The 11,825-nt window shown below is 34.0% G+C and overlaps 1 protein-coding gene across 1 annotated transcript; it reads right to left on the bottom strand.

Moving 5' to 3' along the window:
• On the bottom strand, nucleotides 3,922-5,863 carry LOC105167777 (universal stress protein PHOS34). The gene is made up of 4 exons (XM_011087594.2): nucleotides 5,508-5,863; nucleotides 5,260-5,369; nucleotides 5,038-5,156; nucleotides 3,922-4,208 (listed from the first exon to the last, which is right to left on the bottom strand). Exons 1-4 carry the CDS (start codon nucleotides 5,680-5,682, stop codon nucleotides 4,115-4,117), a joined length of 498 nt encoding a protein of 165 aa, XP_011085896.1. The 5' UTR covers nucleotides 5,683-5,863; the 3' UTR covers nucleotides 3,922-4,114.

Genomic DNA, 11,825 nt, shown 5'->3' with positions numbered 1-11,825 from the left:
AATCTCAAGATGAGCGTACATTCGAAGTTTATGATAATGTGGTAATATTGGAAAGGTTCCAAGTAGAATACCACCAGGAACCTTATCATGAAAAATTGAATGTATGAAAATTTTAAAGTTATATTGAGAAACGATTAGGACCAAAAAAATAACCCCCGATTATTGGGTGCTACTTCGTATAGCCGCACCATTGGTCACCTTGGAGGATGAAAATTGGGCAATGACACAAGGTAAAAGGCCCAAGATCTCATTATAGGTCTAAATGAAAATCTTAGACACCATCATCTGCTTGGAGCGATGATTGTAAAATGTAATGTAGGTTGGCCGCGAGACATTGGCAGAAATGATAGTAGACCCATAAGACCTAGTCGGTATCATAGATTGCTCATAATCAGGTAAATTTGCAAACATGAGTAATTGGCTTTAAGGTTAAGTGGGAGATTGTGGGAATAGGTGACCAAAAGCCATTTAGATTGGTGGTTTTGAGAACCATTCAATCAATCTTTATTTAAGTAATCGTCCCGTTGAATACGATAAGTATTCATCTTCGGCACATGTATCTATTGTGTAAACCAAATTATGCCAAACACTATTTTGACGTCACAACAGATACCTACAGACCAGTTTAACAACTGTGCAACGGTTGGCTACGCATTGGATGGCGGTCATGAAATCAACTTTCAAGGATTGGGTCTGATATGTTCCAAGTCAATGACCTTGAGACTAAGCCTTGAGAGTCCTACTAAGACTTGCACTAAATATTGCATTCATTTGGTGAGTATCGCGCTTCATTGGCAACAGACGTTGGACGTCTATGCAATTTTAGTGAGTTAGTTGACAAGTGGTCAACTAACTAAACTCACTCGTGGGGATCGTCATATGGAAGCCTTAGATGTTTAGTTTGTATGACTTGAGTCCCCAGCTCAGATAGTACGAGAGTAATCTTTAGACTTGAGGAATCAAGGCCGTCACGTGCATAGGATGACGGTTTCTTGGGTCTGTGTGAGAGGTGACTGTGTCATAGACACGATCATCATAAGCCTTATCCAGCATAGTTGGAGTATGTAGCGAGGACAGTAAGTTCCAAAAAGAGGATCCATCCCCTATCAGTATATGACAGAGGTATCTTCTATGCACTTGAAGATGCGTTAACGCTTCATAAAACTATTGCCACAATCATTGATCGAATAGGAAAAGGAGGTTCCTATGTCGAGAAACTTGGCATAACGCGATCTCAAGTATTAAGAATATGTTCCTAGTTTAGGATGGGAACCGACACCTAATTCTATGCCCTAGACTAAGGCCGAGAGACGGTAGATGAAAGGACCTTAATTAATAAAAGTGATTGATACTAGCCCAAATATAGATGAATGGTGAACCTAAAGAGTCACACAAATCACCAGGAAGGGATGAGGAATAAATTGAGAATTAATTCCATAAGTAATTGGATTACTTATAAATGAGAGGGATCCATTGGATGGAAGATCCCAAGAATAAACTAATAGAATTAATTTATATTGGACTTGCCCTTATTATTTAATAAGTTGGACTTATTAATAAAGGCTTATTGAGCTCATATATTTAATTGTATTGAATATATGATGGACTTAATTAAAATGGGCTTTAATTAAATTGGATTCAATTAAAATCATTGGGCTTTGTATTTTATTTAATAAAATCGACCCAAGCACCCCTTAATTAAGTTGGTGGAAAATCTAGAAAAAGAAAATCATTTGACTAACAAATTCACTTTTGAAAAGTACTATGTTAGTCATCCTTTTATTTGGAATAAAAGATTTTATTACCTTATGGATGATGGAATGAACCTAGTCACATTCTAATACATCCATTCAAGTTATATATATATGTATATTAGTCATTTCGAATGACTGATGAATACATAAAAAGCAAGAAAATAATTTCCTACACCCTAATTCCACCTCTCGGTCGCCCCTCTTGAATACACACTTGGTATGTATTTTTCTCCCTAATTTTCTTCTAACAATGAGAATTGAGGGACCCCAAATTCTGGTGCAGTGTGGATGCAACTTTATATGGTTTCCACATTGAAGCCTCGCCTGAACGAGTCAAATGGAAAATCAAGAAAAGAGGTAATTCTAGATTTACAATTTTTGTACCTCTCGTTTTTCATTCACCATTAGCCCCGTTAATTTTATTGTCATTTATTTTTATTAACTACGTCGAATGTACTGGAACTCCAAAGGTACACCCCTTAGAATTATGATTTCATTTTTTTTTCATTTTAATTTATGCGTTTTATTATTATTGCTTCCGTTTGCGCGTTCCCGGGCCAATCCACTCGCATTTTTGTGGTGCTTTCATTTATTTCAATACTATATCGAACGCGCCGGGAAATCCAAGGGTATATCCCTTGGTTCGTTGGTTTAAAATTTTATTTTGCGCATTCTCTCTGCTTCCGCTTGTGCGTTGCAGGCCGATCTGCTTGTCCCTTCAAATAAGCCTTCCTAGCCGATCTGCAATTGCGCTTTCGAAATCCCCGACAAGGATACTAGCTTTGGTGTCTTTTGGGGTATTATCCCATTCGATCTTTGCAGAACCCTCCAAGGTAATTTTAAAAATCGATAACATCCAGGTTGAATATGGCACCGTATGGATGCAAGGGCTAGAGCATGATACTTACTCGAGGTGTATTTTCTGGCACTCTTCTTGAATTTCTTCCTGGATCCTCTTTAAGTCTGTTCCCACAAACATTAGTGTCGCGTTAGTGTGGAAATCCGTACTTTCTCTCAATGGATGATCTTGTGGAGGATCATTTGAACTTGTACTTCCCTCGAGCGGTGGTAGTGCTGGAGCGATTTCATGGGTTTGAATATTGAGTTGGGAATAGGATTCAACCAATTTCTGTAGATTTGATATATCTGTCCTTGTTATCTCCATTATTTTATAAATCTGATGGATACGATGATCAAATCTTCTCTGGTGTTTGGCTTTTGAATCTCCGTCGCCTTCCCTTATTGATGTAGAAAGGATACTGGGCAAGGACATCTTCGATTCTCTCTTGTCTGGATTTGGATGTGTTAGGATTTTTCCTTTGGTTTCTCTTTTTGATTTGCGATTTTTGTCTTTAGATCCTTGTGTAGATTTAGAAGGATCTTAAGGATCTCATCTACTTTTTGGCTCAAAGTTTCTATTTTCACAGGTGTATGAATTAACCTATGCCCATAGTTTTGAATTGTCTTTTGAATTTCTCTCAGATCATAGGAGATCTTCAAGGTATCCGACTCGAGCTCTTTCGAGTCAGTTCCTTTAATCATAATTTTTGGAATTGTAATTGTGTAGGAATTTACCCTTTTCATTTCTCCTGGCTGGGATTACACCATGGACTTAAATGGAATGTAAGGGTCTCACCACATTTTCTGGTAGTGTCTAGTGGACTTAGAAATTCCACAACTTTACCTGTTTTTCTTCTTTCATGAGAAGATTCAAATCAAATCTCTTGGTTTCTGTTGTAACATTTTTCAAATATTTCCATGATAAATTCTCTTATTTATATTCTAATAATCTGGAAATAATCCCTATTGTGAATGTAACTCAAACTTTAGTTTATTTCTATTCTCTTGAAAAGTCTTCTCCGTTAGTGGATAAAAATATCTAAATCTATAAACAAATAATTTTTCAATAAATCTAAACTCTGATGCCATTCTAAACGAGCATGATGCAACAAAATGTGAAACTAGTGAAACAAGACTAAACTACTCTTTCTAAAGTTGTAAAAGGGTAAAATCATCCACAATTTGATTTAGTCGGAGAGCAGTAACTGCCACATTTTTCATAATTACGGGATAAAATTGCCAATATTAAACTTAGAGGACTTAGAATATTACCTCGTACATTACAGGTTAGTTTTTTCAATTAACCCTTAATTAATATTACGAAACATAAACAAAAAGACGAATAAATAATATACAAACCAGCAAATAAAAAATTGCAATCATCATACAGTGCTGCAGATGTTGATCATCTCAGTCAAAACACAAACAACATTGATCGATGATGATACACAACAAAACCTCCATGCACATGAAAATCACACCCAAATTTAATCGTATCCAGGCAATATATATGGAGACTATTACTTGGGCCTCGGCGGTGCCGCCCCCTTCACGACGGTGACCGGACAAGTAGCATTTTGCACCACGTAGTTGCTCACGCTTCCAAGTAAAACCCTGTATGTATATTATATATATATATATATTAGTGCTTTTAGTAAACGATCACCTTATTTTAAAAATTTAAATTATTAAACATAATAATTATTTAATATTTATTTTAATATTATATTAAACGATCTCCTCATCAGAAAATTAAATTATTAAAAATAAAAATTATTTAATTAATATTTAAATTTTAAACTAATCAATACACAATATAAAAATAAATAAGAAATCATTGTTTTAGTAATTGCACCTATGCATGTTCGGCTATTACTTAGATGTCAATGAGAAGCAAATAAGAAAAAAATAGTTTTTGGTTCCCAAAGGTATACGTAAATAATTTTGGCATATTCATTTGACCAGTGTCTAAAACAAAATTTATAAATATACATTGTGTTCTAATCATTACAAGTCTCTAAAAATATATACATGTAACAATTTTGGCATATTTATAGTGGTAAAAACAATTAATTATTAATAAGTTTTTTACTGGACTGCACCTCGGAATTAAAAATTAAAATAAATTGTAAGGCATAATATCCGTATATTTTTTAAATTTGAGAAAAGTAAGATAAAGGGGTTAAATGCAATTTAGCCATTTCATATGTGAAATGAGCAAAAAAATCCTTCCTGAAAAAATACAATTTTTGACTAAATTTTAAAATTTTATCTAGTTGTAGACTATCAATAATTGATCGTTAATAACCGATACTATTTAAATTCGGGGTAGATGGTAAGAATTTATATTATGCTTCTCGTTATTTAATAAAAATTAAAAAAAAAGATTAAAGCGACGAATATAATTAGAGTCACATATATATATATATATATATATATGTACCTCTTAATGGTTCCTAAACCCCTGCTCCCTACCACAAGTGAATCAAGCTTGAGCTGTTCCGCTGCATCGCAGAGCTTTTCCCTTGGATCCCCCCAATACACCTTCGCCACCACCTTCACCTGTATATATATATGCATACCAAAAATAAGCGTACACACACACATATATATGTAGAGAGAGAGTGAGAGAGAGAGAGGTATACATATATATATATACACATACTCGTCTGGTCTTGGAGACAGTATCAAGCATATCAAGAACTTCAGGATCAGGGTTGAGTCCATAGTGTTTGGATACATTGATCTCTCTAAATTCTTCCAAAGGTATCAAGGCTGAAATTCGGGCCAAAAAACAGAAAAAATCAGACAATTTTAATCAAATATATATAAATAACTTGCTTAATTATATATGAAAAATCCATCAAAACCCAGAAAAAAAAAAAAACAAAACAACAAGAAGAAGCTGCTTACGAGATCCAGTATCTGCAAAAAGCTGCTTATTAGTAGGATCAGCTTTTGGAGAAACAACATGGATTATAAACATCTGATCACCCTCGTCGATCAGATTATTGATAGCCCAATTCAAAGCTGATTTGCTCGTAGCTGAGTAGTCCATTCCAATCCCAACCAAACGCGCCTTTGCCATTTTCTCTATGTGAATATGATTATGAGTTCCTCAGTTCTCTACTAATATAAAGAGGTGGCTAGAAGAATGTTTGTTGCTAAAGAGATGCTTCTTGAAGAAACTAGAAGAATGTTTGTCTGTAAATATTTTTGGACAAACTCGCTTTTCCTTTGCAGTGTCGCTTTATTCTTTGATGATGACAGAAGGGACAACTAGCTTTGTTTTTTCCTGATGTCTGAAAGGAAATTTAGCACACAGTTTTGTGCGACGATTGTAATTATAATTCCGGGTTAACGAGTGGGCTCATACCATATATATATAGTACCGTGTATTCTTTTAATTAAATTTAGCACGAATTTTCGTGAAGAATCTGGAATTTATGATTTTGAAAAGTTGCAAACTATCAAGAAAGCTTTGATCGAATGCTAAAATTGAAGTTGCAAAATATTTTTTTAAGAATATATAATGAATTAAAGTTACGTTATGATATCAATCACCGTAAACTATACCAATCACTATATTAATTATTAATATCAAATATTAATTATTGAATATTCTTAATACATATGCATAATTTTATTTTTTATTGTACTGATTTAATTCATCAAAGGCAAATATTAACGATCAGAACTGATATTCTTTAAAATAAAATTTATTAACTTTAAATATTCATGAATAGATAAATTTAAAAAGACATGATAAATTTGTGTAAGATTAAAGGTGGTTGAGGGTATTTTAATCAATATATATTTTGCCTAATCCCTACAAAAAAATTTAATAAAAATAGTTGCTCTAATCCCTATAATTAATAAAGAATTAGCAGTCGAGCATATTTGATGTATTCATTTCATTCATTATAACTTATCAAATGAATAAATATTTTGGCTTTAAACGTGCTTGAGTAGAAAAATATTGACAAAATAAAATGATCAAATAGAAAGTTATTTTGTGAATAAAATAAATATATATTTGAAAGTATTTTAGTCAACGTATATTTTTTTCAATTCACACTTAACTAATAAATAGTACAGATAATATAAATTTATATCTAATAAACTGCCACTATTTTGAAATAAAAGTAACAATTCATAGGTTGATGGGACACAAATTTATGATTTTAGGAACTATAAGACCTAAAATTTGCTAACTAATTAAACCACGCCTGGCGAATTAAAATTCCAAGCTACTATGACCTTAATAATTATTAACTAGGGATCATCTATGTCTAATAATGTATTTAATTTAACTAAAAGAGTAATAAGTACTACACATTGCTTTATTTAATTTATCATGTGGGTCCTACGTTTATAACCCAAACCTAAAAGGAATTATAATAATATAACAAATTAACAAATTGTAGTGTATTTAACCTGATAGACCTGGACTATCTATAAGAAATCATATTTTTTATAGTTCAATGCTAGTTTATTCATTAAATTTTAATACTATAAATATAGAGGGATGGTATTTTTGGTCCTCTTCGATTTTAGATTTGCATGCAATCGAGAATTATAATTAAAAAAAATAAACACATTTTGGTCATATCTCACTAAAAATTACTAATTCATCCAAAATTAGCACATACTTGCACGTGACTCCTTTAATTTATGGATTTTTTATTTTCTGGCTAATTTTAAATTGATGAGGTATTGTACCCTAGTGACATTTGATCTAAATGTGTCATCCTATGATTGTAGGATAAAATTTGTATTTATTCCTTACTTTCCTCATGCCATATCAGTAAAACTAAAAAAATTGAAAAGTCCCAAATTGTCTTAATTATCTGTACGACATGTGATATTTTTTGATCGGTTTATTATTTTTTGCGGACTTGAACTAAATATATCATTAGTTTTAATTATAATTCTCAAATCCAGCAAGATTAAGAATGCTACCACCTTGTACTTGGTGGATTAGAATTATAATCTTTTCCAGCATAAAATTAGTCCCTCCATAAATATAAGAACAATGTTGCCAACTCTTGTACAACCCTCCGACGCACTCATCAAATACAATGATAAAACATCCTGACATGCTAAAATGTAGTTATTAAACATGCATAGCCCTGATGGATGGAACGTAGCATACTTTTCTTGGATGATTAGGAGCTCAACTTATGCGATCAATTGAGTTTGTAGTGAGTTTAAGGACTCTTTAAGGTGGTCCTACACTTTTATAAAATATTTTACCCATTAATATATAGATGGACCTTGTAATATATGTGTGAGCCGCTTTCTCTGTGGGCATCCTCCTCCGTGAACCTTCTTCTCCATGGGCCTTCTTATCCATGGGTTTTACTTAAAATAAAAACCTCATCAAAATTTTCTATACTACTCTCATTATAATTGAAATAAGACATCCTGATTAGAAGGCAGGAGAGTAGAAAATAAATCACAAGGGCACATGGGCCCATACATGTGGTCTAGGGCTCCATGATCATCCATTCACATTTAATTAGCACATAATAATAATTAATCATGCTAGATAAGAAAATGAACATTCCATGAAAAACAACGTGATACCAATATCATGACAAACAATATATGCAGAAAACAACAAAATTAAAATTTGTAAAATTAAAGGATGACAATGTTTCATGCATCCAATGCACGCAAACCAACAAAATTAATTAAACCAATTTAATTTTAGGAAACAATCTAATTTTATCTAAAATTAAATCAGCAAAAGTTAATATATTTTTAAGAAAAATATGCAGCAGTTAAAAAATTCAATTTTCCAAAGAAACTGTGAAAAACGGCCTAGCCGTCAGCCGTCCGTGACAGTAGCAGCCCAGTGGCTGCACTGCCTGTGCAACATGCGCGATATCCACTACCTGCACGCACAGCCTTGTGCACACTGTGCCTACCAGCGCGCGCCTTGGCAAAGCTGCGGGCAGGCTCTCGCCCGCGCGTCCCCAGCCACGCACACGTTATGCATTGCCGGTCGACAATGCACTATAACACTACCATTTTTTTTTTAATTCTACACATTAAACTGAAAGTAAAAGCAACTATTTTACCAGAAAATCTATTTTTCTTAAAATACTTAAATCATCCAAAAATTGCAAAAATTGAATAAGTTAATTTTTTTCATACAACTATTCAAGAGTAAGCAAAATAAATAATATTCTTCAAAAGCAATAAAATCACGCTATCATGCTTATTCACATAAAATCGAAGCCCCTACATAGAACAGAACTCTGATACCACTTGAAAACAATAAAAAAATGCGAGTGGACCGGCCTGAAAACGCGCAAGTGGAAGCGGTAAATAAAAAAAAATTCATAAATTAGAAATCGAATATGATGAAACCATGATTCCAAGGGGTGTACCGTTGGAGTTTTTGAGTGTTCGATGTAGTAAATTGAATAAGCAAAAAACTAAAATGGGGCTTATGCTAAAATTAAAACTAGAAGTATAAGAAACATAAATCAAGAATTACCTTTTTCTTGATTTATTTTGAACTTCTTTTTGTTCATTCATTCACGCGAGACATCAACGTAGAAGTCCTCTAAAGACATGTCCACCACACACTAGAATATGGGATCCCTTAATTGAATTTTCTAGAAGAGAATAAGGGAAAAAAGAACACAACAAATGTGTAGAGAAAGATGGGGCGACCGAATGGAGATTCAAGGATAGGAAAAAATTATTTTGTATTGTGTAATGTTATTAGTTATTCCCAATAACTAATATATATACCTTGTATGGATGTACTAAAATGTATCTAGGTTCATTCTACAATCCATAAGATAATATACTCTTTATTCCAAATAAAGAATGACTTACATAGCATTTTCCAAAAGCGATAATTGTTAGTCAATTATTTTCTTTCCTAAAATTTTGAGCATAATTTAGGGTGCTTGGCCGATTTTATGGAGATAAAATGCATGACCCAATTAATTTTAATTAAAATTCACCTAATTAATCCCATCATATATTCAATCCAATTAAATACATGAGCCTAAGCTTTTATTAATTAATAAGTCCAACTTTTTAAATAATACAGGCAAGTCCAATATAAATTAATCCTATTGATTTATCATTGGGCTCCTCCATCTAATAAATCCCTCTCATTTGTAAGTAATCCAATTACTTAAAGAATTAATTCCCAATTAATTCCTTGTCCCTACTTGGTGGTTTGTGTGTGAATCTTTAGCTTCACTTTTCAGTTAGACATGTGCTAGTTTCAAACATATTGTCAATTAAATTTAATTTAATTGAAAATCTCGATCAACCCTTGATCAAGAAAGCCCGTCACTATGCGTGGCTGTCTAGCAGCGGCCTTTGACACTAGAGGCTAGGCGAATATCCATATGAACTTTTAGGCTCTCGAGTCCATACGGTTATAGTCTTTCCATCTACTGTCTCCGGGCTTTAGTCTAGGGCACGGAATTGACTGTCGGTTCCCATCTTGGACTAGGCGTTTATGCTTAATACTTGAGATCGTGTTACGCCAAGTTTCTCGACATAGGAACCTCTTGTTCCTATTCAATCAACGACTGTGGACACAGTTCCATAGAACATTGACGCATTTTCAAGTGCGTAGGAGATACTTCTGTCATTTATTGACAAAGAATGGATCCACTTCTTGGAATTCACCGTCCTCGCTATATAATCCAACTGCACTGGATAAATCTTATGATGATCGTGTCTATGACACAATCACCTCTCCCACAGACCCAAGATAGTCATCGTATGCACATGACTGCCGTGATTCCTCATATTTGAGGACTATTCCCATACTATCGAAGTAGGGGACTCAAGTCATACCGACTAGGCCTCTAAGGCTTCTATATGATGATCACCGCAAGTCAGTTCAGCTAGTTCACCACTTTGTGGACTAATCCACTGAATTTGCATGGACGTCCAACGTTTGTCATCGATGAAATGCTGCACTCATCCAATAAATGGAATACTTAGTTCAACTCTCAGTAGGACTCTCGATGACTAGTTCGAGGTCCTCGACGTGGAACATTTTAAACTAACCCTCAGAAGTTGGTTTCAAAGCCACCATCCAATTAGCAGCCCAACAACATTGGTCATTAAGTGGTTTGTGGGCATCTGTTGTGACGTCAAAGCAGTTATTGACGTAATTTAGTAAGCATAATAAATACATGTACCAAAGACGAATACTTACCATATTTATCGGGACAATATTGCTTAAATAAAGATTGCTTGAATGATTCTCAAAACTGCCAATCTAATTGGCTTTTGGTCACCTATTCCAATAGAACTTCTTATTAAGGAGGAACAAGAAGAATGATGGAGAATTCACCAGATCCAAAAGGTGCTACCAAGAAATACGGTGAAACCCATATATTCCACCAAAGTCCTGGGTAGATTACCAGTAAGGAGAAATAGAACAGGTAATTTTTTTCACTAATACAATCCTACAAATTATGATGAAAGGAGCTGATTGGATAGAACTCGAGCCAGATACCTCGAGGATCTCGCAAGATTTAATAAAAATTTAAAACAAGTTAAGGACCATGGACATAGATCAATTCACATGCCTACAAAGATAGAAACCTTGAACCAAAAAGTGGACAAGATCCTTAAGATCCTTCCCGATCTGCACAAGGACCTTATAGATTTGAAGTCAGAAATTGTTGATCTAAGAGAAACCAAAGAGAGAGCCTGAGACATCTAAATCCAAACAAGAGCCAATCAGTGGCACCCTTGGAACAGTACCTCTTCTACATTAGAAGGGGAAGGTCAAGGAGATTCCAAAGCTAAAGACAAGAGAAGATCTGATTATCACATCCATCGGATCTATAAAGTAACGAATGTAACAAGAGCAGATCTATCAGATTTACAAAAATTGGCGGAATCCTTTTCCCAACTAGGGATTGTGGATTTAGTTAATGTCTAGACCAATAAGATCACTCCAATACTACCATCGCCAAAGGAAAGTACATGTTCCAATGATTCTCCATAGGATCATCTAATGAAAGAGAGTACATATTTCCATACCAGCGCTACTCCAACGTTCGTGGAGACTAGGTTAAAAGAAAATTCAGGAAGAAATCTAAGAAGAGTGCTTGAAAATACATCTTGGGCAAAAACCATGCTCCAGCCTTTGCATCCACATGGCACTATACTTAACCTGGATACTATCGATTTTTGAAATATCGAGAAATTGATAGATGAATGGGTTGCAAC

This window comes from Sesamum indicum, linkage group LG8 (genome assembly GCF_000512975.1).
Source record: "Sesamum indicum cultivar Zhongzhi No. 13 linkage group LG8, S_indicum_v1.0, whole genome shotgun sequence".
In the NCBI taxonomy this organism is placed as follows: domain Eukaryota; kingdom Viridiplantae; phylum Streptophyta; class Magnoliopsida; order Lamiales; family Pedaliaceae; genus Sesamum; species Sesamum indicum.
The sequence above is the reverse complement of the archived record's forward strand: the minus strand, read 5'-3'. Positions and strand labels throughout refer to the sequence as shown.

What these genes read in the sequence shown, in the direction of transcription:
- LOC105167777 (XM_011087594.2), bottom strand. Translation starts at nt 5,682, where the DNA reads ATGGCAAAGGCGCGTTTGGTTGGGATTGGAATGGACTACTCAGCTACG. An exon ending in CTGTCTCCAAGACCAGACGA is followed by an intron (nt 5,157 to 5,259) that starts GTATGTGTATAT and finishes ATATATATACAG; the next exon opens with GTGAAGGTGGTGGCGAAGGT. An exon ending in GGTTTAGGAACCATTAAGAG is followed by an intron (nt 4,209 to 5,037) that starts GTACATATATAT and finishes ATATACATACAG; the next exon opens with GGTTTTACTTGGAAGCGTGA.